A 27,444-nucleotide genomic window follows, 5' to 3' on the forward strand; every position below is an offset into this window, starting at 1 on the left:
TATCTTATATGTGAATGGGTATAATTAACTCATAAAACACTATAAATTTTAAGGATGCCTAATGTAAACTCTATTGCAATAACCCAAAAAACAAAATATAGCTAAGAAGCAAAAAGACAAAATAAAATGAAACAACAAAAAAAAACCTCCGAGTCTCTTGTAGCCTAATTCCAAGTGTTTATTCAGTTGTAATCCTTCTACCCTCACACTTTATTATTTATTAACTCAGTAGTTTCTGCTCTTCAGAGAATTCCCAATAGGAAATTAGACTAGTTAATTTAATGGATATAGACCTTTTCTATACCTTTTATGGATATAGACAATACCACAAAATAAAATTCAAAATGTTCCTTTGAAGTCAGGGCAACTCCTAATTACTAATCTCCTACCTGAGTCAATTTACTGAAGTTTCCTCGCTAACTGAAGGAATTGATTGAATACAGAAAATACAGTGAGTAAATGAACCTTGTAACAATTCATCACTGAGGTTACAGACAGATGATTTTTAAAAATTTTTTTAATTTTAATTTTTGTGCATATACAATAGATACAAATATTTATGTGGTACATGATATATTCTGATAAAGGCATACAATGTGTAATAATCATATCAGGATAAATGGGTTATCCATCACCTCAAGCATTTATCCTTTATTGGTATTAGAAACAACCCAATTATACTATTTCAGTAATTTTAAGATGTACAATAAATTATTGTTGACTATAGTCACAATGTTGTGCTATTAAATACCAGATCTTATTCATTCTAATTATGTTTTTGTACTGATTGACTATCCCTATTTCATTCTCATAGCCCCACTACCCTTTCCAGCCTCTGGTAACCATCCTCTCTATCTCCATGAGTTCCAATAAATAGGTGAGAACATGTAAAGTTTGTCTTTCTGTCCCTGGCTTATATCATTTAACAAAATGACCTTCAGTTTATTCTATGTGGTTGCAAATGACGGGCTCTAATTCTTTCTTATGGCTGAATAGTACTCCATTGTGTATATGTACCATATTTTCTTTACCTATTCATCTGTTAATGGACAGTTAGGTTGCTTCCAAATCTTGGCTATTGTGAACAGTGCTGCAACAAATATGGAAGTGAAGATATCTTTCTGAAATACTGATTTCCTTTCTTTTGGGTATATACCCAGCAGTGGGACTGCTGGATCATATGGTAGCCTTATTTTTAGTTTTGTTGAGGAACCTCCAAACTGTTCTCCACAGTAGTTATACGAATTTACATTCCACCAATAGTGTAAAAGGGTTTCCTTTTCTCCACACCCTCACCAACATTTATTCTTGTCTGTCTTTTGGATTAAAGCCATTTTAACTGGAGTGAGATGATAATGTAGTTTTGATTTGCATTTCTCTGATGATAAATAATGTTCAGCCCCTTTTCATAAGCCTGTGTGCCATGTGTATGTCTTCTTGTGAGAGGTGTCTACTCAAATCTTTTGCCCATTTTTATTGGAATTATTAGATTTTTTCCTATAAAGTTATTTGAGCTCCTTATATAATCTAGTTATTAGCCCCTTGTCAGACAGTTTACAAATATTTATTCCCAATCTGTGAGTCTCTTCACTTTTTTGTTTCCTTTGCTGTGCAGAAGCTTTTTAACTTGATGTGATGCCATTTGTCCAGTTCTGTTTTGGTTGCCTATGCTTGTGGGGTATTACACAAGAAATCTTTGCCCAGACCAATGTCCTAGTAGAGAGTTTTCACCAATGTCTCCTTGTAGTAGTTTCATAGCTTGCGGTCACATTTAAGTCTTTAATCCATTTTGATTTGAATTTTTGTTTATGTTGAGAAATAGAGGTCTAGTTTCATTCTTCTGCATATAGAAATCCAGTTTTCACAGCACCATTTACTGAAAAGACTTTCCTGTCCTCAACTTATGCTCTTGACACCTTTGTTAAAAATGAATTCATTGTAAATGTAAGGATTTGTTTCTGGTTTCTATATTGTGTTCCATCAGCATATGTCTATTTGTATGCAAATACCAAGCTGTTTTCGTTGCTCTGTAGTATAATTTGAAGTCAGTAAATTTGAATCGTCCAGTTTTATTCTTTTTGCTCATGACAGCTGTTGCTATTCTGGATCTTTTGTGGTTCCATATAAGCTTTAGGATTGTTTTTTCTATTTCTGTAAAGAATGTCATTGGTATTTTGATAGAGAACGCATTGAATCTGTAGATTGCTTTGGGTAGTATGAACATTTTAACAATATTGATTATTCCCATCCATAAACATGAAATATATTTCCATTTTTGTATCCTCTTTATTTCATCAGTGTTTTATAGTTTTCATTGTAGAGATCTTTCATTTCATGATTAATTCCTAGGTATTTTATTTGTAGCTATTATAAATGGAATTATTTTCTTGATTTCTTTTTCAGCTTGTTTGCTGTTAGCATATAGAAATGTTACTGATTTTTATCTTTTGATTTTGTATCATGCAACTTTACTGAATTCATTTATCACTTCTAATCTTTTTTTTTTTGGTGTAGTGTTTAGTTTTCTCCAAATATAAGATCATATTATCTGTCAACAAGGATAATTCAACTTTTTCCTTTCCAATTTGCATGCCCTTGATTTCTTTCTCTTATCTAATTGTTCTAGCTAGGACTTCTAGTACCGTGTTGAATAACAGTAGTCAAAGTGGGTATCCTTGCCATGTTCCAGATCTTAGTAAAAAGGCTTTCAGTTCTTCCCCATTCAGTATAATGCTATTAATAGCTGTGCGTCTGTCATACACGGCTTTTATTATGTTGCTTATATCCCTAGTTTCTTAAGGGTTTTTCACCATGAAGGGATGTAGAATTTTATCAAAGGCTTTTTCAGCATGAATTGAAATGATCATATGGTTTTGTCCTTCACTCTGTTGATATTATGCATCATGTTAATTGATTTGCATATGTTGAACCATCCTTGCATCCCTGGGATAAAGCTCACTTGATCATGATGGATGATCTTTCTAATGTATTGTTTGCTAGTATTCTGTGGGGGAGTTTTGCATCAATGATTTTCAGGGATATTGGCCTGTAGTCTTCTTTCTTTGATGTGTCTTTTTCTGGTTTGGGTATCAGGGTAATACTGGCCTCATAGAATGAGTTTGGAAGTATTCCTTCCTCCTTATTTTCAGAACAGTTTGAGTACGATTGGCACTAACTTTTCTGGAAAAGTTTGGTGGAATTCAGCTATAAATTCCTCTAGCCCTGGGCATTTCTTTGCTGGGAGACTTTTTACTACAGCTTCCATCTCATTACTTGTTATAGGTCTGTTCAGGTTTTAGATTTTTTTCATGGTTCAATCTTGGTAGGTTGCATGTGTCTAGCAATTTATCCATTTCTTCTAGATTTTCCAACTTATTGCCATAGAGTTGTTCATAGAAGTCTCTAATGATCGTTTGAGTTTCTATGGCTTCAGTTGTGATGTCTCCTTTCTCATCTCTGATTTTACTAGATGGGTCTTCTCTTTTTTTTCTTAGTCTATCTAAAGGTTTATAAATTTTGTTTATCTTTTTTAACAAAACAAACTTTTCATTTCACTGATCTTTTGTATTATTTCATTTGTTTCAATTTCATTTATTTCTGCTGTGATCTTTATTATTATTTTTTTCTTCTACTAATTTTGGGATTGGTTTGCTCTTGCTTTTCTAGTTTTTGAATAAGCATCATTATATTCTTTGATTTTTTTTTTAACTTTTTTGATGTAGATGATTATAGCTGTTAACTTCCCTTTTAATACTGCTTTGGCTGTATTCCACAGGTTTTGGTATATTGTGTTTCCATTATCCATTCCATTATTGTTTCAAGAAATTTTTCAATTTCCTTCTTCATTTCTTTATTGACCCCATTTATTAGTCTGTTCTCACATTGCTACAAATACCAAGACTGGGTAATTTACAAAGAAAAGAAGTTAGATTGATTCACAATTCTGCATGGCTGGAAAGGCCTCAGGAAACATTCAATCTTGGCAGAGGGAACCTCTTCACAGGGCAGCAGGAGAGAGAAACACATGACAAGAAATGTAGATGGCCTCTAGGAGCTGACAGCAGCACTCAGTCACAATAATCAAGAAAATAGATACCTCAGTCCTAAAATTAATTGCGAGGAACTAAATTCTGCCAACCTTTATCAGCTTAGGGAAGAATTCTTCCCCAGAGCCATAAGAAAAGAAATTGAGAGTTCATTTCCTCTAACCATATCATTTTATTTTTAAAAAACATTTCTAGGAATATCATAAAGAAATTCATATTTGCATCATACTTTCACCAAAATTCATTTGTTTGAGAAATAAAATTGTAGCACATGATTAAAAAAAAGATAACAGGGAAATATTCAAACTCCATGACCAACCTAAAGATATAATTAATTAATTCAATAGTCCATTTGCCACACATTTACTAAATGGAAATTTTTATACTTACAACTTTAGGAGACAGAATAAATAAATTACAGTATGTATGTCAAAAATGTTAACTAGAGAAGATAAACAATTCCTTCCTTAATTCTATAACTGTAGGCAAACAATTATAAGCCTGAAGGGGGAAAGATTATCTTACTACTAGGGGGTTACAGTGTAATATAGGCATTTGGAGGAGGAAAATATAATTTTTGCTTTGGCTGAGAAGAGTACAATGGGAAACAGTAAGATGTATTACTTGAAGAAGTGCTGTACATTGCGCTAAAGATTGGAGATAACAGTGTTGGGCAAAAAGACATTTCAGTTTTTATGGTATATTTCAAAATTTTGGCATTCGCTCTCCTCAATGTGTATTAGGAATAATTAAAACTAATTGCACAATTTAGGCACATTGGAAATAATAAGAGAGTTAGAGAGTAATATTTAGAGAAGCAGTAGTAGTAATCGGAGTTATTTAATGAGAGAATTAGATTGAAGTCAGATCCTATGCTAATAAGATGCCTTTTCCTCTGGGGAAAACAAAAAAAAAGAAATGGAGAACCTCCAAGTGTTTCTGAACAGAGAATGGACTGATCTTCAAAAATATTAATATAGCAGAAAAAGTGAGAGGACTGAAGTATGGCTAAAGCCAGGAAGACCAGTTAGAACGTTACAATGCAATAGCCAAGCTGTTTGTTAGTGAAGATTTAAACTAAAGAATGTATAAGACAGAGATATGTGAGAACTATTGCCAAGGTTGTATTAACAACACTTGGCAATTAGTAAGATATAAGGTACAAGAGAGGCAGAAAGCAAAAGTTTGTTGCAAGATAACAAGTCTAAATGTAGAGCATCTTTCGGTATTATTTTCCTTCTTTAAACAAAACATGTAAAACAGGAAGAGAAATATAGATCAGTTATATAAATCTCTAATTCACATGACTTCACTATCATAATTTCAAATGCATTTTGAAACTAGGGCCCTTAAAAGCAAAAAAGATATGAAAGCCTCAACATCCATCATCAGTTTATATTATAAAATAAGAATATCTAACATCTATTTCTGATTACTACAACCTGTAGCTCATTATTCAACTCTGGACCACATTCCAGAATGTGTCCAAATTCTTTCGAGTATCTCATTCAGTGAGTAGGCAATGTTTTAACAGGGGAAAATAAAACTCACTAATTTGAGTAAGTCAGATCATGTTTTCCATCAGGCTAGTAAACGCTGCAGACATAGTCTGCTTCCCATCAAAGTCTTCATGTATAACCTCTGCAATACTAATGGTATTCTGGTAAATTTTCAAAACCATAACCCTAAAAACGTGACAAACTACATTTTGTTAAAGGAATATGGCTCTACTGCCCACCCTGCATTCACTTGCAAACTTAACACAATGTGGAAACTCTATTACAAGTGCCAAAACTCTGCTGAATATCTGTCCACGAGCTACATTTGCTGATACTTTCATAGGTTAAGCAAAAGTACATGCTCTGAATAATTCTAACATACAGCACCCATACAGCACCTAGACTTAAAAGAAAAACAATTTCCTCATGCCTGCTTTGATAGCAGTGATAAAGGTATATCTGTTTTTTAAATATTCTCTGGAAAGCATTTCAAAGAGGAGTTGAGATCTAAATTTCTCCACTTCTCAGTCTCTTGAATCTTGCTTTAGGGTAGCATTAGGTAGATTAATAGACACTAAATGTGAGATGACTTCAAACAAATCTAAATGCTGTACTTTTTTCTTGAAACCTAATCACTATAGGAGTTTAATTTTACAATCTTATGTTTTCAAAAAGTAATTTTGATCATTTAACTTAAACTGAAGAGAAATGCTGGCAAGATTGAACTGTGGCACAGATAACATGAAAGCCACTGGAAAGACAGCAGCTGTCTCAAAATTAATTCCTTATATTAAAGCCTGAATGGACTCTAAAGAAAATGTGGAATATTTTTTTCCTTTAAACCAGGTTAGCCAACTATCCACACAAATAACATTAGTCTATAAAATACTAACTTGATAACACCTCATAACACAAACTTATGTTCTCCTTTTATAATATAAATTCTCAAAAGGGTTTTACAGCCATTAACACTAAGAGAGAATGCTTGATTTTCTAGTGAGATCTGGAGCTTCACGATAGGCTTAAATTGTAATTATTCCCATAGTAGTAGCAAATTACTACTATGACATTTCAGTACAATATTGTTTCGTTCAATATTAAATCGGTCATGAAAAAAGTCAGCAAATTGACACAGACTCTTCTTTAAATTCCTAGTGTTCATTCCCCTAATCCCCGTCCCACCAAAGATTTAAAATTTAAAATTTAAATTTAAATTTTTTACCAAATATTTAAAATTTTCTTCAAAATATATATCTAGTAAGATATATGCTTTGAATGATGCTTATGTTTAGAAAATCAACTGCAAATTATGACCAGACAACTGGCAGCTTATGGTTTTGCAACAGTTATAGACAAAGGAACAAGTAAAAATCACAAATGTCAAGTTGCAATCCCATCTAAATAGGTTTCCTGTTTACATCAGCCATTCGTGCAGGTGCAGGTGCTTACTTTTGGTAGTAAAGGAAAGAACTAATTTATAAACCTTAAGAACATCTTCTCACTTTCTATAAACAGGTCATAAAATTAATTAAAATTGCAGTACATCAACTCTACACATATACCTGCTCTGTTACTGGAGACTAATGTAATCCAAATATGTGGATAAGTCAAATAGTTCTCAGCAAAATTAATTTAGATGGATGGATCAGGTAACAACTTGGAACTGAACCTAAAAGCATCATTCCTACTAAAAGGCAGTAAGTACTCAATGTTATATTCCAAAATGTACAGAGAAAACACTGACTTTTAGTCTATTTTCAGAATAATTTAAAAATAGTACTTTATTTACACAAATGCTTAAATACATCTCAATGGAAAAAATGGAAAGACCTATTAAGGCTACTATATGTTCTATTTAAAAGAAAAAAGAAAACGTAAATGGCATAAAAGATCATGTAAATTTTGCATTTAATCCTACTCATGTTAATATACATCCTCAAAGAATGTGCTTCCATCTACAGTATTTTATCCTCATGAAGACAAATGAAAAAGCATTGACGAAACTACTGATGTTCATTGCTACAAGATTTGCCATCTTTCAAACAAAGATAAAAAATGGTAAGCACAGAAATGCAAAACTTTTCATGAACTAATGATTTAATCATACTGGCAAAGCAATATTGATTGTATCCTTATATAGTATAATTCAAAGTTCAAAAACATTTTAAAAAAAGGTTGGAGGATGGTGGCTCATGCCTGTGCCTGTAATCCCAACACCTGGGAGGCTAAGGCAAGAAGATCACTTGGGCCTAGGAGTTCAACACCAGCCTAGGCAACATAGTGAGACCCCTGTATATACAAAAAATAAAAAAATTGCCATGTATGGTGATGCACATCTGTGGTCCCAAGTACTAGGGTGGTTGAGGTGAAAGGATCGCTTGAGCCCAGGAGGTCAAGGCTACAGTAAGCAGCGATCACAGTAAGCAGTGATCGCACTACTGCACTCCAGCAGCCTGGGTGACAAAGCGAGAACCTGTCTCAAAAAAACAAAAAGGTGGGGGGGTGGGGGTGGAATAAAGTTGAGGTAAAACAATGAAAATGGAAATTTATCTTTTGAATCACTAACTTCTTTCGCCTCAGTTCCTTTACCAAGTAAAAGAAGGACCATATACAGACAGAGGGGAAATGTGGAGATAAGAGACTACCATCCTGATGACCAGAGGACTGCTCTCTTTGTGGCTTATGGGGTCCTCTGGAACTTCGGGGTGTTCTGGAACTTTTGGGAGCACAAGACCATGGATAACATCAATTTTCAGGATGTATAGCAATTCTGATCATAGCTATGTCCATAAAGATCCTATTTCACCTGTGGGACTTCTGGATATTCCCTTAATACTCTACCCCCTATTCTTAGTGTATACTCCTTCCTTTTTTCTACCCCAAATACTTTAAACAAATATGAATAATTTTAAGAATTCCAGATGTTTTTCAGTTAGCACTAATATTGATTTAGCATGTCACTCCTGTTTTGTAGGAGTGTTTTTTCAAAAGTACTTGTATGGTCTCTAAGACATTTGCGGTAGTCAGCCTCCAAGATGGCCCCCAATGAGCCATGACTCATGAAATTCACATGTGCATTCTTGAGCAATCCTCTCCAACACAGAATACAGTTAATGGCTGACCTGTGTAAACTAATGGGATATTGCATTGCAGGAATAACAGTTTGTGTTTGTTGACACTAGGTCACCAAAGCCACTGTAGCTTTCACCTTGTTTTCTTTCCTTAGATTGTTCACTCTGAGAGAAGCCAACCACCATGCTTTGAGCATGTCAAGAGGCCTGTGGAAAGGCCCTCAATGTAGAAAAGAATTAAGCCTCTTGTCAACAACTAGCACCTTCTTTATAAGTAAACCATCTTAGAAACAGATCACCCAACTCCAGAAAAGCTTTTATAACAGATGACTGTAGGTCCAGCTGTTTATCTTGACTGAAACCTTGTGAGACCTTGAGCTAGAACCATCTAGTTATGCTATTCCTATGTTCTGATCCAAAGGAATTATATGAATTAATAAATTTTTATTGTTGTTTTAAGCCACAAAGTGTTGAAGTAACTTGTTAAGCAATAACTAATTCATACTATTTCTTCTAAAAACCAAAAAATACAAAAAAGTCAGTGGCTCAAACATCTTCATTAACAACACAATACTGTTTCTCTATGAGGGATTGAGAACTCAAGCCAAGTGAATAACTCAACAACCCTTTCGAACAACAAAAAAAAAAATTAAGACATGCAATCCCAGAACTTTGGGAGGCCGAGGCGGGCAGACTGCCTGAGCTCAGGAGTTCACGACCAGCCTGGGCAACACAGTGAAACCCCATCTGTACTAAAATACAAAAAATTAGCCAGGCATGGCGGTGTATGCCTGTAGTCCCAGCTACTCAGGAGGCTGAGGCAGGAGATTCGCTTGAACCTGGGAGGTGGAGCTTGCAGTGAGCTGAGATCATACCACCGCACTCCAGCCGGGGCAACAAAGTGAGACTCCATCTCAAAAAAAAAAAAAATTAAATTAAGGTATAATTTACATAGGTAAAATGCATACATTATACATTTGCAGTTCATATTTCATTTAGTTATGACACACATACACCATATAAGTAATATCTGATCAAGATATAAAAATGTTCATCCCCTTAAAAAGTTCCCTCAAGGCCATTTTGAATTAGTTCTTGAATTACCCCTTACTCTCTAACAGAATAAAGCACTGTTTTTCTATCACTGAAGATAAATACTGATAATCTTCTATATCTGGCTTCTTTTGCTCAGCATAATATTTATAAGGTTAATCCACATGTTGTGTGTACCAGTAGCTCTTTCTTTTTCATTGTTGACTAACATACAGGTTGAGCATCCCTAATCTGAAAATCTGCAATCCAAAATGTTCCAAAATCCAAAATTTTTTGAGCAACAATGTGATACCACAAGTGGAAAATTCCACACATAAGTGTTTAGTGTAAACTTTGCTTCATGCACAAAATTATTTAAAGTATTACATAAAATTACACCCAGGCTATGTGTATAAGCTATCATTCAAACATAAATGAAGTTCGTGTTTACACTTAAGTCCCACCTACAACATAGCTCACTATGTAAATGCAAATACTCCAAAATCTGGGAAAAACAAATCCCAAATCCGAAACACTTCTGGTCCCAAACATTATGGATAAAGAATTATCAATCTGTACCATGTTTACGCATTCTCCTTTCAATGGACATTTTAGTTCTACCCAGTTTAGAGCTATAATGAAGAATGTTTCTGTGAACATTCTTGTGCAAATCTTTTTGCATAGGTGGACATGTATTTTTCTGTTCTCTTGGATAAATACCTAGACAGAGCTGGGACTAGAGTGAGGCAAATGAAGTACTACAGTACAAAATTTAAGGAGGCCTTATACCTAGGACTGGAATTGCTGGATCATAAAATAGATGTTTCTATAATAATTTAGCCTTTTTTATAGCACTGAAATTTTAAATGTAGACTTGCCATAGGTTCTTCTGTCAAGAAATCTACCATTTAAATAAAGAGCAATAGTAGGTTAACATGTCAGTCTATAAAAATATAACAAATTATATTTATGAAGACAATTGATCAGCCAGGCGTGGTGGCTCACACCTGTAATCCCAGCACTTTGGGAGGCTGAGGCGGGCAGATCACGAGGTCAGGAGTTCGAGACTAGCCTGGCCAATATGGTGAAACCCCATCTCTACTAAAAATACAAAAATTACCCGGGCATGGTGGGGCACGCCTGTAGTCCCAGCTGCTCAGGAGGCTGAGACAGAAGAATCACTTGAACCCGGGAGGCAGAGGTTGCAGTGAGCCGAGATCATGCCACTGCACTCCAGCCTGGGTGACAGAGCGAGACTCTGTCTCAAAAAAAAAAAGAAAAAAAAAAAGACAATTGATTGATGTATTATCAGATATGATGCATATTAAATAAAACATTAAGTTGAGAATAACTTGTGCTACAATGATCTCTCGATCAGTAAAACTCCTTGTTTTACAGATAAGGAAAATGATTAAGAGACTTGTCCAAGGCTGCCTAACTAGTTAGGGCATATTGCATCATACATATTGCATTGTAAATGCATATTTTCATCATACATATTGCATTGTAAATCTTTACACAAATTTAATCCAGGCTCAACTAAAATATTTTTTTCTTACCTAAAGTTGTGGGCATAATTGGTTTTCAATTTTAATGTCAACTAGCTTTTAAAGAAAATTGCTTTTTAGCAGCAGGAGCCTGTAAATTTGAACTAGCGAGCAAGGAATAATATATTATTTTATTTATTTATTTATTTAGAGATGGAGTTTCGTTCTGTTGCCTAGGCTGGAGTGCAGTGGCGAGATCTCGGCTCACTGCAAGCTCCGCCTCCCGGGTTCACGCCATTCTCCTGCCTCAGCCTCCTGGGTAGCTGGGACTACAGGCGCCTGCAACCACGCCTGGCTAATTTTTTGTATTTTTAGTAGAGACGGGGTTTCACCATGTTAACCAGATGGTCTCGAACTCCTGACCTCGTGATCTGCCCACCGCGGCCTCCCAAAGTGCTGGGATTACAGGCATGAGCCACCACACCTGGCTGGAATAATATATTCTTTTAAATAAAAATCAAAGATTGGTGACATTACAAAAATTATAACTATAAAAACACATGTACTAAATAAGTTTAAACTATTTCTAAATACATATAGAAGTTATTTTTCTTACCTATAGTCAGATTAGACTTTTCTAAGGAAGGATGTAAGGCTATAGTGTACATCAGGGGTTCCCAACCCCCCCGCCATGGACTAGTCCTGGGCTCTGTACCTAGGACTGTGCAGCAAGAGGTGAGCAGCAGGAGCAGGCAAGCCAGCAAAACTCCATCTGTATTTACAGTTGCTCCCCATCGCTACATTACCACCTGAGCTCTCTGCCTCCTGTCAGATCAGCAGCAGCACTGATTCTCAAAGGAGCACGAACCCTACTGTGAACCATGCATGCCAGTGATCAGGATTGCGGGCTCTTTATAAGAATCTAACGCCTGATCATCTGAGGTGGAGCTGAGGCAGTGATGCTAGCGCTGGGGAGTGGATGCATATACAGATTAACATTAATAGAGACATTTGACTGCACAGAGACCATAATAAATCAATTACTTGCAGACTCATCAAAACCCTATCAGTGAGAGGCCAGTGACAATTAAGCTGTATCTGGTGGTAGGCTTTAGAGTGGCAAGTGAGTTGATGTACTTCAAGTGTACAGCTGCATCTGGTGGCAGGCTTTAAGTCAAAATGCAACATTTATTTTAGTCTGCACATGGCCTGCCTATTATTTTATTTACCTCTTCCATCTGCACCTCCTTCCCGCACTGCACACTTGTCTTGGTCACAGTTTTGATAAGCCTACAAGCTAACCCCTAGTCACAATGAATAAAAACCAAACACCACCGGAGACCTTCTTTAAAAAGGGGGAAAGACCCCATGATGAGACAGCAGAAGACTCTAAGACTGCCAAGAAAAAGAAAGCTTCATTTAAAAGAAAATACCAACAGTCCTACTGAAATTATAGGTTCATTGCAACAGGTGATTCACATTCTCCAAGTATGCTTTGTATGCCATGTGGCGACCAGCTAACCAATGAAGGCATAAAACCTTCAAAACTGCTTTGCCACATGGAGACCAAGCAGCCTGATTAAAAGACAAGTCTTTGCAGTTTTTCAAAAGAAAAAAACATGAACACGAAGAACTGAAGTAATTATTGAAAGCCATCACTTCCTCAAACGTGTTGACACTAAGAGCATCATTCTTAGCGACTAACTACATAGCTAAAGCTAAGAAGCCCTTTACTATCGGTGAAGAGTTGATCCTGCCTGCTGCTAAGGACATGTCATGAACTTTTAGGAGAGGATGCCGATCAAAAGGTAGCATGTGTTCCTCTTTCGGCTAGCACCATAACTAGACAAACTGATGAAATAACAGAGGATATTGAGGCACAATTGCTAGAATTAATGAGTCACCATGGTACACAATTCAGATTGATGAGTTGGCTGATGTTGACAACAATGCAATAATGCTTGCTTTTGTGCAATATATTTTTCAGGAGGATATGCATGAGGATATTTATGTGCACTTTTGTTGCTAACAAACACCACAGCTGCAGAACTATTCAAGCCTTTGAATGATTAACTATCAGAGAAACTGAATTGGTCACTTTACGTCGGTATATGCAGACACAGCGGCCGCCATGACTGGACGGCTTTCTGGTTTCACTTCTCAGGTCAAAAAGGTTGCTTCTAAATGTGAGTCTATGCACTGTGTCATCCATACAGAAATGCCAGCTACCTGAAAAATGTCACCTGAACTTAATGTTTTGCAGGATATGATTAAAATTATCAACCTCATTAAAGTACATGCCCTTGGCTGGGCGCAGTGGCTCACACCTGTAATCCCAGCACTTTGGGAGGCCGAGGTGGGTGGATCATGAGGTCAGGAGATCAAGATCATCCTGGCTAACACAGTGAAACCCTGTCTCTACTAAAAATAAAAAAATTAGCAAGGCGTGGTGGCGGGTGCCTATAGTCCCAGCTACTCGAAAGGCTGAGGCAGGAGAATGGCATGAACCTGAGAGGCGGAGCTTGCAGTGAGCCCAGATCACGCCACTGCACTCCAGCCTGGGCGACAGAGCAAGACTCCGTCTCAAAAAAAAAAAAAAAAAAAAGTACATGCCCTTAACTCGTATCTGTTCATGCCCTTAACTCATATCTGTTCATGCAGCTCTGTGAGGAAATGGACACAGAGCATACACGTCTTCTCTTAAACACAGAAGTAGGTGGCTTTCTAAAGGTGGATCACTGGCCAGAGTTTTGAGTTATGAGAGCTGTTCCAGAGATTTCTTTTAGAAAAATAGTCACCACGGCAGCACATTTCAGTAACACAGAACAGGTCACAAAGCTTGCTTCCTTATGTGACATATTCAACCTGGTCAACAAACTCAATCTGTCACTTCAGGAGAGAACAACTCTGTTCAAGTTAGCAGATAAAGTGGCTGCATTCAAAGCCAAACTGGAATTATGGGGGTGGCGAGTGAACACTGGGATTTCTGACATGTTTCAAACATTAGCAGAGATTTTGAAAGAGGCTGAGCCAGGGCCTTCTTTCTCCCAACTGGTGCAGGATCACCTATCTCAGCTTTCAAAAGAGTTTAAGCATTACTTCCCAACCACAAAGGACCCCTGAACTGGGAAGGAACAGATCCGCAACCCATTTGTGAATAAACCAGGTGAACTGACTTCATCTGTGCTAGAAGAGGATCAAGTAGACAATATCAAATCTCCATACATTCTAGATTAAAGTCAAGACAGAATATCCCGAGATTGGCACAAAAACACTCCTTTTCAGCCTGCTTCCATTTCCAACATCCTATCTTTGTGAAGCAGGGTTTTCTGCAGTGACAGCAACCAAAATGAGATTACAGAGCAGACTGAACATAAGCAACAGACTTTGGGTGTCACTGTCTCCCATCATCCCCAGATAGAACCTTCTAGTTGCAGGAAAGCAAGCTCAGGGCTCCCACTGACTCTACATTATGGTGAGTTGTATAATTACTTCATTATATATTACAATATAATAAAAATAGAAATAAAGTGCACAATAAATGTAATGCACTTGAATCATCCCAAAATCATCCCTCCACCCTCCATCCATGGAAAACCTGTCTTCCACAAAACTGGTCCCTGGTGCCAAAAAGGTTGGGGACTGCTGGTATATACATGGTATCTGCATTTTTCATTCTAGAGGCTACCCAAAACCAAATCATTTAAAGGAGCAATAATAGCACTTTTATTCAATTTATTTGTTTTGCTTCTATCAAATTACTACCATTTATTAAGATAAATGTTTTTCTTCCCTTGAAAAAGATTGTTCATCTAGAATATTGTGGTAATGGAAAACTATTAACCAATTAGAGTAACAATATTATTCAAAACTAGGATGGATAATTATAATTCTATAAACACTCGTGGCAAGATGTTTTATTGGTTTAATGCAACTTGATTTATACATTAAGAAAGATTTTTGATAATTTTAAGGTCACTTCAGGAAATCTGTGAAGAAGTTCATTTAATAGTATATTTGTAATAAAAGTTTAGACCACATACTTTCCTTGCCAAGAGAGTAAATTTATTGAGTCTTTGAAATAATTGCATTTAAACTGTATCATTAAATTCTATCCAAGCTGTGATTAATATCTCTCCCTACTCTTCAATGTGACCTTTATTTAACACAGTTCACTGTGTCCCTAGGAATACAAGTATCCTATTTGAAGTTACCATGTGATCCTTTCAGGAAAATAATCTTTTTTTTTTTTGAGATGGAGTCTCGCTCTGTTGCCCAGGCTGGAGTGCAGTGGCGCATCTCGGCTCACCACAACCTCCGCCCCCGCGGTTCAAGCAATTCTCCTGCCTCAGCATCCTGGGTAGCTGGGATTACAGGAACGCACCACCATGCCCACTGCGGTGGCTCACGCCTGTAATCCCACCACTTTGGGAGGGTGAGGTGGGTGGATCACAAGGTCAGGAGTTTCAGACCAGCCTGGCCAACATAGTGAAGCCCCTCTCTTATACTAAAAATACAGGAAAATAATCTTTTTTTTTTTTTTTGACACGGAGTCTTGCTCTGTCACCCAGGCAGGAGTGCAGTGGTGCAATCATGGCTCACTGCAAGCTCCGCCTCCCGGGTTCACGCCATTCTCCTTTCTCAGCCTCCCGAGTAGCTGGGACTACAGGCGCCCGCCACCACGCCCAGCTAATTTTTTGTATTTTTAGTAGAGACAGGGTTTCACCGTGTTAGCCAGGATGGTCTCAATCTCCTGACCTTGTGATCCGCCCGCCTCGGCCTCCCAAAGTGCTGGCATTACAGGCGTGAGCTACCACGCCTGGCCAGGAAAATAATCTTAATCTCAGCTAGTGAAATGCTTAGTACTAAGAAGGTTTCAATTTTCATATATCCCCTTTTGAAGAATTTTTTGTGAAATATTTCAGAGAATGCCTACCTCACAAAAGATGAACACTGGACTACGTTAATGTTGAATTCATATGTAATCTGTAAATTAAATTTTCTCAAATGAAAATTTGCACCTACCTTTATCATTAAACAAGTAACAAAAGAAACCAAACCCCTGCAGTTTAAACAAAATGGCTTTTTGTTTGCCAAGTTCTGCTTTTCATTTAATTGTTCTGATACTATACAGTACCTTACAGGTTTCCTTTCTCGAAGCAAGTCTTCCAGACTACGTTCACAATGTTCAGCCACGACCACTAGTCGTTCTGAGAAAAACAAAGCAAACCCATGTTATATTTTATCAACACAACATGTTAAAAACAAAATAATACTCTCCACTGATGATATTAATATATAACACCCATAACAATATTTTAAAAGAGCCTTTCAAACTCTATATTAATTACATTATTACCAAGTATACAGGATAATAAACATCTAATAAAACAATAACTATTTTTTTCTCTTGTATTTTTCTTCCTCTAGAGTTTTTCTTATGTACATCAGGAAAAATAGGTGGAAAGACTGTCCTTGGGGAAAAAATAACTCACCCTTCTTCTGACACACATTGAAAGAAAGAAGTAAAAGATTAGATGAATATATAAAGAATTTTGAAAGAAGTGAAAAGGAGCTAGGTACAGATTGCTTGACACTCTGGTTTCAAACACAGACTTTTGAAATTGCATTCAGAAACTTGAAAAAAAGGAGGAATGATCTGAATCATAACTATAGAGAAAGAAATTCAACCTAGAATTATTGTTAACCCTTGAACAATGCAGGGGGTTCTTAAAGGTGCCAACCCCCTAAATGGTCAAAAATCACCTATAACTTTTGACTCTCCCAAAACTTAACTACTAATTGCCTACTCTTGACTGGAAGCCTTATTGACAACACATAAACACAACACTATCTAAATTTATTTTATGGATTCATGACATATCTTTTTTTCTTATTTTTTCCTATATTTCTAGGCTACATGGTTCATCTATGAGTTTTTTCAAATTGTCAAAAATGTCCGAAGAATTTTCCAATATAAATTCATTGAAAAAAATGCATATTTAAGTGGATGTGTGCAGTCCAAACCCATGTTGTTCAAGGGTCAACTGAACAACAGTTGAGATTAAATAATACAAAACAGTGGTAGACATAATCAACATTATGATGTCATTTTTATTTTCCAACAGATCAACTGATCAAGATGGCACAGTTCTAAGGGCCAGCCTATACTTTTTTTTGCCTCATCCATTATTCCAAGTTACTAACATGATGTTTGATAATGAATCTAAGAGGAACAAAAGAAAAGTACAACTGGGTTTACAAGCTTTTGGGGATTTGACAAGGTTATTTGAGGAGTTTGGTTCAAAAGAAGTTGGAGTGTTGTCAGTATCTATGCAAAACAGATTCTAAGTAAAATAAAGAAGAAGTTTAACACAAAACACAAAGACTGAGACTAGATAAAGTAAAGGTGCAAAGAAACTGCAAATAATGATAACTGTAAAATGAAGGTTTGGTGAAAATGAAAAAGTAGCCAAGGTAGAAAAAAGAGACAGAAGAAGATAGGAAAGAAGTTCAGAGTAAGAAATCTAGTATATAAAATAGTTCAGTAATGGTTGGATTAAGGCACGGTCTTGAATGGGGAAGTAGAGATGGACAGTTGTGTTCAGGCAGACATGTCAAGTGCAGGAGCAAAGTATTATCTTGGATCTTATCTAAGTTTACTCTGTCTAGCGAAATTGGATTATACAGAATGATCTGAAACACAAAAATTAAAAACGCTATAAGTGAATATTATCATTTTCAGATAAAAGATTCCAATTGTAGAGGAACAGGAATAAAATGAAATAGCAAATGATGAAGTTAGAGAGAGAGGTGAGCAGGAATATTTAACAGGAATTTAAAGAAAATTAACTTTAAAAGAACACTTAATGAGAAAAAAAGAAAAAGAAAAGGAAACCATGCAATAAAATGTCAAGTTATTTACTTAACAAAGAAAAGAGTATGCAAAGGTAAACTCCAAGCAATTTAGTACAACAGTGAAATTCCAGAAGAAAAAAGCAGGCAACATTACCAGAAAACCAAAACAAGAAGCTGCATTCCTTTGCTTTTCATCTTACCACGTTTTGTCCATTTTCCTGACATTTAAATGGCTCGCTCCCCTCAGTATCCTCTGTAAATCTTTACCTCTTCTACCCAAATTGAAATGCTACCAGTTCCTCCACCATTGATTCTGGGTCTTTTTTACTGTTTTCTCATCTATTCCCAAGGCTGAAAAACTCTGAGATTTTATTGCAAGCCCAAAACTCTCTTCTGAACTGCAGGCTTCTATAGCCTATATTATAGGCTTTAATATAAAAGTCACCTGAAACTCAAGAGAATCAAACCTCAACTTAGAATTTACTGTTAAAGTCTGTCCCCTTTAATACTGTTTCAGTAAATGATATCACTATCCAGTCAACTGCTCTAGCTAGCAACTAAACAGTAATCTCCCCTTCTCAAATCCAAATAAACAGAGTCCTGCTATTTTTACTTCTCAAACATTTCTAGAATCTATATAGTTTGCTCCATCTGCCACATTCTGGGCCCAGCCAGCATCATCTCATTAGATAACTACAACAATCTTTTAACTGATCTTCTCACATTAATTCCTGTATCTTTCCAACATATTTTCACACTAAAGCCCAAGTGATAAAATCATAAGAAGTCTGAATATGGAACTCCCTCTCTAGCTTCATCTATGTTATTTTATCTTAGTTTACCAACTTCCATCACACTGATCTTCCTTGTGGCCTCCTGCCTTAGGACACTTGCACATGGGTTCTTATTGCCTGAAATGATCTTTCCCACATAGTGGTTAAGAGTATAGACTATTTTGTCTGGGATCCAAATCCCGGTTTTACTACTAATTAACTATGTGACCTCAGGGAAATTTTCTAACCTCTCTATGCCAGTTTTTTTTCTGTAAGATGAAGAGAAGAATGGCCACCTACCTCACAGGGTTGTTGTGAGGTTGAAATGAGTTAATATATAATAAAGGCCTACAATAGTGTGTGGCACATAACAAGCACTAGCTGATTGTTAGCTTTTATTATTATTCATTATTCAGGGCTCAGTTAAATGTGACTTCCTCAAGAGACACTTCTCTCGTCCCCCCAACATCGATTTGCTCTCCTACAACATACTCTATTCTACATTTAAATTTTCTTTTGTAGCACTTGTTTCAACTCTAATAAATTTGTATGCATTTTTATTTTGGTCCAGCCAGCATCATCAGTAACTCCACCTTATCCATGGTTTTACTTTCTGCAGTTTCCAAACATTTTAAATGGAATATTCTAGAAGTAAACAATTCCTAAGTTTTAGGAATGCATGCCATTCTGAGTAGCACAGTGAAATCTCTCACCAGCAATTAATATATGCCAAAAAGAAGACGTGGCTGGGCGCGGTAGGTAGCTCACGCCTGTAATCCTAGCACTTTGGGAGGCGGGCAGATCACGAGGTCAGGAGACCACCCTGGCTAACATGGTGAAACCTTGTCTCTACTAAAAATATGAAAAGAAAAAAAAAAAAATTAGCCAGGCGTGGTGGCAGGCGCCTGTAGTCCCAGCTACTCGACGGCTGAGGCAGGAGAATGGCATGAACCCAGGAGGCGGAGCTTGCAGTGAGCCGAGATCCTGCCACTGCACTCCAGCCTGGGCAACGGAGCAAGACTGTCTCAAAAACAACAACAAAAAAAGAAGACGAGAAGTGCTTCCTTCAAGTGAAAAGGTGAAAGTTCTCGACTTGATAAGGAAAGAAAAAAAGCCAGTTGTTAAGATACATGGTAAGAAATTTTCTATTCGTGAAATTGTGAAGAAAAAAGAAAATCATGCTAGTTTTGCTGTCACACCTCAAACTACAAAATTATGACCACAGTGCAAGAGAAGTGTCTAGTTAAGATGGAAAAGGCATTAAATTTGTGGATAGAAGACATAAACAGAAACATGTTCTGACTGATGAGAATCAGAGTCTGTACAATCCTCAGTTTCAGACAACCACTGGGGGTGCTGGGGGCCTTCTTGGAACATATCCCCTGAGGAAAAGGGGGGGCCTACTGTGATATCTTTTTTCCTATCAGATAATATATTTTATGATGGCAGGAATGAGGTGGGTCTCATCACAGGTGCCTAGCAGTGCATCAGTAGTTGCACACAGGTGCATCACAGTAGTACATCACAGGAGCCTAGTGCACACAGGTGTACTGCATCACAGCTAGAATGTCACCTACAACATATAGGCATGTAATATAAAGATAACTGTTAGATGAATTAACTTTAGCAAAGGCATGATGTAGCCATTAGAAATGAAGAATCTCATATGACCACAGTCACTAGACAGAGCTCTGTCCTGTGTAGTAAATTACATGCCCATGTTATAAACTCAGTATAACTCAGTAGCACTGACTTTCATGTAAAACAAAAACAAAATAATTTATTAAAATGTGCATATTCCATTAATTAACCATTTTAAATTGGATATTCATAATTCTCCATATCTATAAGAGATTTCCAAAGTATCTGGCACAACTAAAATTTTTCAGGCTTCTGGAAACCCTTTCAAAATATCATAAACAAGTGTTTGCCAAAGCTCCAAGATTCTATGGAACTATTAAGCATAGTTTTAATACTGCTGAGCCATAATCCTCAGCAGAACATCAAAGTTTCTCCCAGAGATAATGGAGTGTATACCAAAACAACATTTCCAATATGAACCATTTTGTTTTAAGAAATCTTTAGAGTCTTCATTCTGAAATCTCTGGACCACTGTTTAAAAATAACATGTTATAAAAACAATATAGTTTCACAGAATAAAGTATTTGGGAATCATAATGTGCCAAATATAAATCATCAGTGCAGTAGCATTATTTATAAAAAAAAATGTGATGCTACGATGAACTTTAAAGAGTAGAACATACAATAATTGTGAAATAGTCTTCCTTCTAACAAAGATTTGAGGATCCACAAGTATGATGTAGTGTCTCTAGCCTGAACTGTGTGTTTTAAGTTTGACAGGGCTTGGCTGTGTTCCCACCCAAATCTCATCTTGAATTCTCACATGTTGTGGGAGGGACCCAGTGGGAGGTAACTGAATCACAGGGGAGGTCTTTCCCATGCTGTTCTTCTGATAATTAATAAGTCTCATGAGATCTGATGGTTCTATAAGGGGGAGTTTCCTTGCACAAGTTCTCTTTTTTTGGCCTGCTGCTATCCATGTAAGACGTGACTTGCTCCTCCTTGCCTTCCACCATGAATGTGAGGCCTCACCAGCCACGTGGAACTGTAAGTCCATTAAACGTTTTTCCTGTACAAATTACCTAGTCTTGGGTATGTCTTTATCAGCAGCATGAAAACAGGCTAATACAAAGTTAACACTAAGAAACTGAAGAGAACACACATTTAAGCAAGAATAAAGGAGTTGAATAAGGAGTAGGGGGAAGTAAAATAAAGTTTCTTAAAGTAGTGTTTTTTTGTTTAAATTTAGAGAAAGAGGTGAATCATGAATGTCTTAAAATAATATGAAGGGTTATTACAATACGTTTACTGCATCACTTTTGTTATTAACAGTAAAAATCGAGACTAGCTCATCACCTTTAAAATATGATATTTCAATAAGTGTTTATACAGTTCAAAACCAACAAAGAAAAATATTATGCTTAAAGAATAGTATTGGTACCAGAACACTGTGATCGTCAGTTTTATGAGTCAATTTGGCTAGAATATAGAATCCAGTCATTCAATCAAATACTAATCGAGATGTTGCTGTGAAATTATTTTGTAAATGAATAAAGTCTATAATCAGTTTACCTGAAGGGAATTTATCCTAGATAATCAGGGTAATCCTGATTCAATCAGTTTAATAGCCTTTAAGAGCAGAATTGAAATGCAAGTACACTGGCTCACACCTGTAATCCCAGCTACATGAGAGGCTGAGACGGGAGTATCACTTTAAGCCAGGAGTTCAAGACCAGCTTGGGCAATATAGTGAGACTCCTGTGTCTGAAAAATAAATAAACAAATAAATAATAAATAAATATGAGCAGAATTGAAGCTTCCATGAAGAATGAATTCCACCTGTGGATGACAGCTTGAGCTTCTGCCCAAGAGTTCAGCTTGTCCTTCTTGAAGACCTCCCTCATGGATTTCAAACTTGCCTAGCAGCGCCCCACAATCATGCAAACCAATTCCCAGCAATTCTTTTTTATATATTCATATAACTTATATAAATAACATATAATTGTATATATAATTTATATAATTATATATATATAATTTGTTCTGTTTCTCTTATGAAACTAATACAGATTAAAATTTATATGCTAGAGATACAGAATAACTTATCTTATAGTTCCATATAATTCATTATTCTCTACTTTAATTTCAAATAAAATAATTTTTATTCTTGATTTCACCAGCAATCATTGAAAGACTTCTGGATAATCAATACCAAATAAAAAAGGATGCACTACCATTTATAATCTTCACTCTGCTTCTAAACACAGCTGAGATTTCAAGCTCACAAGAAAAGATAAAATTTGTTAACATAGTATTTTCAGGCTTTACTGGCTTTTTTTCTCCTAAAGATATTTTCTTCTATTAGAAAAAAAACAAATTCTCAAATTCTAATAAAATGTCTGCCATTCCTGAGATTAAAAACTTCATCCTGCTGAGTTAGCAAGAAAATATTATCATCTTTGGTTAGTTTTGAATGATCTATAGAAAACAGTGAAAGCTTGACTTCTGAGCTAACATAACATGTGAAAACATAATGTTACTAAAACAGACCACATGTAACAAGAGTATGTGACTCCAAGTAAGAAGTCAATTGTTATTGACTTAACAATAACATGCAGGGTGGGAGGGGGCATGACTAACAATAGCAAGATATCTGCATAGCAAGAACAGAATAAAAGAGGAAAAGTAGAATCAAAATCAAAATTCTTTGAGGAGACACAAATCAAAGTCATGCGGTATATGTGTTCATATTGAGAAATACTTTCACTAAGGAGATTGTTCATCAGAAACTTCAAATTTTTCAAAGTAGATGCAACTGAAATGACTAGAATGTTTTGGAACAAACAGACTTTTACATAAGCAATTACTCTAACAGTAAATTATTCCTTATACACACAACTTTTCAGAATGCTAAACATTGCCAATGAAAACAAGATAATCAAATTCCCTAGCCTAATGACAATCGATATTTTCATTTCAGACAACTAGACTTAGAATATATAAACTTTACACATATTCATGACCTATGTTACCCTAGCAGAGAGGGCTGCTGAGATACAGGAGGAGCAGGGCAAGTCAGGGAAGCAGAGTAAACAGCAATATGGTGGACAGGGCTAAGGGGACTAACCATGCTGTTGAACTGGCCTCAGAGAACAACAATCAGTAGAACGATTACAGTTTCTAAGGGGATCAGTTCCCACCTGACTTTGATAATCAAAAAGAAGGTTCACAGGGAAAATAAGGAAGAATACTCCCCAAAGAGAATCATGCTATAATGCAGTTCCTAATTCAGTGTTTATAGAGGCCCGTTTAGGTAGAGGAAGGAAAAGAAGGAGCTTTAGGACTATTTTGTCAATTGAGAAAAGGGGGCCTAGGAACAGACGAAAAAACCTCAAATATATAAAGTGAAGCTCCCAAGAGGCTTCCAGATACAGTGGGAATAAACAAAGGGCTCTTGGTGGAGAGTCTGGAAAGACAGGCCTCTGCCAAATTTACAGATGTTCACCACCATGGTTAATACTCAGCATCTACTGTACTGCCAGCCAAAGAATGGTTTTGGAAATAGGGTAAACCTACAACTGGAAATTCTTTAGAATCTGTAGCTGGATTAAGGGTAAGGGCTGTTGAAGTATACAGGGATTGAAAATATCTATTAATTGCCTGGTGATGTAAAAAGCCCCAAATGATCCCTGTAATTTTTCAACATCTAATTAATGTCACTGAAGCCAGGTAACAAATAAAAATCTTTGGCAAAAAATTATTTTTTGAACAAAAATTAACTCACCGAAAGTTATTTTCTGGGCTTTCAGCAAATGGCTGGAGCTATCTATAGTCTACTATAGATATAGTTACCACTACTCTTCACAGTTCTCTTCAAGCAAATTAGAAAAAGCACCCCTCCCCCTAGAATAAATTAGAGAATCAGATTTCAGCTCCCACTTACTCCATTATCCAGAAGCTTTTATGCAGTGAGGCAAAACCCCACACAGTGGCCCTGACTGTGGGTCTCCTAATTGGTAAATATATGACATGGTGCAACACTAGGTACAGGTCGAATCAATTTTGAAAAGTCTAGGACCTGACATTAGAACTTCTCAAGTTAGCCTTTAAGTAAAGAAGATAATCTCTCCATATCCCTTGATACTCTACACCAGTGCTTTTAAGCCCTTTTTCTTTTTTTTTTGTCCATTAGGAATCCTTTTTGAAAATCTGCGAAAAACTACGCATTTTCATTATTCAGCAAACACATGTGTACATATGTATATACACATACACAATTTTATATGTAATTTGAAGGGGTTCACAGACCTCCCAAAGCCTACTGAAGCTGCAATTTTAAACTTAAAATTTCATTTCCTTAGATGTTTACTGTAAACTAAAAATAATCTTCAAAGCCCTTCAACTGACTGAAGGGTGGACCATCTCTTGGCCAAGGGGACCCCAGAGTAACCTTGAAAACTGAGTTCTCAGCCATGATAGGACTTAGGGTCAGACAACCTCATTATACCCCACCCCCTTAACCATGATTAGGCTTTCTTCCCTAGGGACTTAACAAAAACCAGCCCTTTCGAAAGATTCCACAACTGATATCAACCAACTACCTGACACTACCCCTTCTTTTTTGCGTGATAAGAGACCATTTGCCTGATAACCAACCATGGAGTGGTTCTGGCCAGTCTACCAAGAATGAGCAGTAAGTGTTTTCATGTCCTCTGCTCCACCTTTGACGTCAGAGGGCCAAAAACTCCACCCTCGGATCATGACCCTCAGATGATGCTAACATTGCCATTTTTTATATGTGGGACCCATGAAGGGGCTTGAAGAGGAACGAAGTTTAAATGCACATACACATGGTTCTCCTTTCATAAATATTCATGACTCCTCCCACAGCTTACTGAATATGTATATTTGGCCACTCTGCTCAGTATAAATTTCTGTTCCCTTTGCCCCTCCCTCAAAGTGTCTGTTTCAAGCTTCTCGCAAAAGGCTATGCTTCCCAGCCTGTCACGGGGGTCACTCTGCAGGCTATAACCCTTATGATAAATAAAGCTCTCCTTTCTAAGTTTATGAACCTCTTCATTCTTTAGTGTACCTCCCTCACACAAAAAAAGGTGGGGGACAAAAAGCTACAGAGACTTCCCAGTTCAGAGATTAACACCAAAAAGAACAGTAAAGCAAACCCATAACAGTAGACATAAGATCAGATCAGAGATCTCAGATCCTCATACCAAATAAATTTCTATACCATAGTCTCCATAGTTCATCTAGACAACAGATTGTACAAACATTATAAAGCTTTAAATTGATATTTTTTTCCACATTTAAGTATCTAGAAATTAATTTCTTAATAAGCTGCCTCATCATAAAAATAATTTGAAGCAGTTAGATTTACTTCTTTGCCCTGGCCTATAAGAAGTATACAACCAAATTTATAGTCCAACTAAAGAAATATTAATATTACTAACCTCACATCTTATTGTTTCCTTTCTCCCTGAAGAAAATCAGAATATGCCATCTCAAAATATCCCACTTTGACATAAGGATTTTAAGTTGAAGGCAATTAGCTCTCTTCTCTCTCCATTTCTGTCTAAGCAGAACATAAATCTCCCTCTGTAAAGATTAAAGGAATTTCCATTTGATAAATTCCATTTGGAAATTATCCTCTCCTACACTAGGAAGAGGAAAATGACTCTTATCTACATAACAAACTTACTAAATAATTCTTATTTACCGTGCATTTCTGAGTCACTTTCTCAAATCCCAAACCCCTCTTTCTTTGTCTACCCTCTTCTCTATACTTTATTTCCCTCTGTGAAGATGGTATATAAGCCTCAATTCTAACTACCTCCTTGAGTTGCATTTCTTTGTGAAATCTGTGCCTACAGATTAAATCTGGGTTTGTTTGTTTTTTTCTCCTGTTAACCAGCCTTTTATCAGTTTGATTCCTGGGACCTACCATTAAGCATAAGAGAGTAGAGAAAGTTTTTTTTTCCTTTTTTACATCTTCATCTTGATTATTTTTCTTTCATGTACTATATATAAAATACTGTATGAATGTCTGCATCTTGTCTCAAATTATTTTTGAAAAAAGTAAGCTTATAATCAAGAGACATAAATGTCTTTTTAAATTAAGAATAATTAATAATGATATTAAGACTTTGTTTCCTAGAAATATGTCAACAATAAAAGGCCAACATCTTTTGAAAATCCATTAATTCTTTGAGACCACCAGCATCATCAAAATGAATGAATGTAAGCAAATAAAACATAACAGACAGAAGAGCCATTGCTCTGTGGTCTAAAGTCCCTTATCCCACCAAAACCTTTTATATATGAGTTTGATTAATATCTATATATTTTTTATTATTTCTTATCTTTAGAGACAGGGTCTAGCTCTGTCACCCAGGCTGGAGTGCACTGGCATGACTGTCAGAGGCATGTGAACCAGAGCAACTCCATCTCGAATAGGGGCTGGGTAAAATGAGGCTGAGACCTATTGGACTGCATTCCTAAGAGGTTAAGGCATTCTTAGTCACAGGATGAGATAGGAGGTCAGCATAACATACAGGTCATAAAGACCTTGCTGATAAAACAGGATGCAGTAACGAAGCTAGCTAAAACCCACCAAAACCAAAATGGCCACTAGAGTGACCTCTGGTTGTCCTCACTGCTACACTGCTACCCTCCTACCAGTTTACAAATTCCAAGGCAACGTAAGTAAGTGACCTTATACGGTCTAAAAAGGGGACGCATGAATAATCCACCCCTTGTTTAGCATATAATCAAAAAATAACCATAAAAATGGGCAACCAGCAGCCCTTGGGGTTGCTCTGGCTATGGAGTAGCCTTTCTTTTATTCCTTCACTTTCCTAACAAACTTGCTTTCACTTTACTCTATGGACTTGCCCTGAATTCTTTGCTGCACAAGATCCAAGAACCTTCTCTTGGGGGGTCTGGATTGGGACTCTTTCCTGTAACATGATCATAACTCACTGCAGCCCCAAACTCCTTGTCACAAATGATCCTCCTGCCTCAGCTTCCTGAATAGCTAGGACTACAGGAACAAGATACCATGCCTGACTAATTTTTTTTTTTTT

General features: G+C 36.5%; 1 protein-coding gene across 5 annotated transcripts in view; it reads right to left on the minus strand.

Annotated features, from left to right (window-relative positions):
• TBCK (TBC1 domain containing kinase) overlaps positions 1–27,444 on the minus strand; it is a 266,911-nt gene that overhangs the window by 229,470 nt on the left and 9,997 nt on the right. For all 5 annotated transcript variants that reach the window (XM_054484087.2, XM_054484088.2, XM_054484089.2 and 2 more), the window contains exon 3: positions 16,273–16,345. In XM_054484087.2, the coding sequence (XP_054340062.1) occupies positions 16,273–16,345 (73 nt within the window). The remainder of the gene's footprint in view (positions 1–16,272; positions 16,346–27,444) is intronic.

This window comes from Pongo pygmaeus, chromosome 3, assembly GCF_028885625.2.
Source record: "Pongo pygmaeus isolate AG05252 chromosome 3, NHGRI_mPonPyg2-v2.0_pri, whole genome shotgun sequence".
Lineage (NCBI taxonomy): Eukaryota > Metazoa > Chordata > Mammalia > Primates > Hominidae > Pongo > Pongo pygmaeus.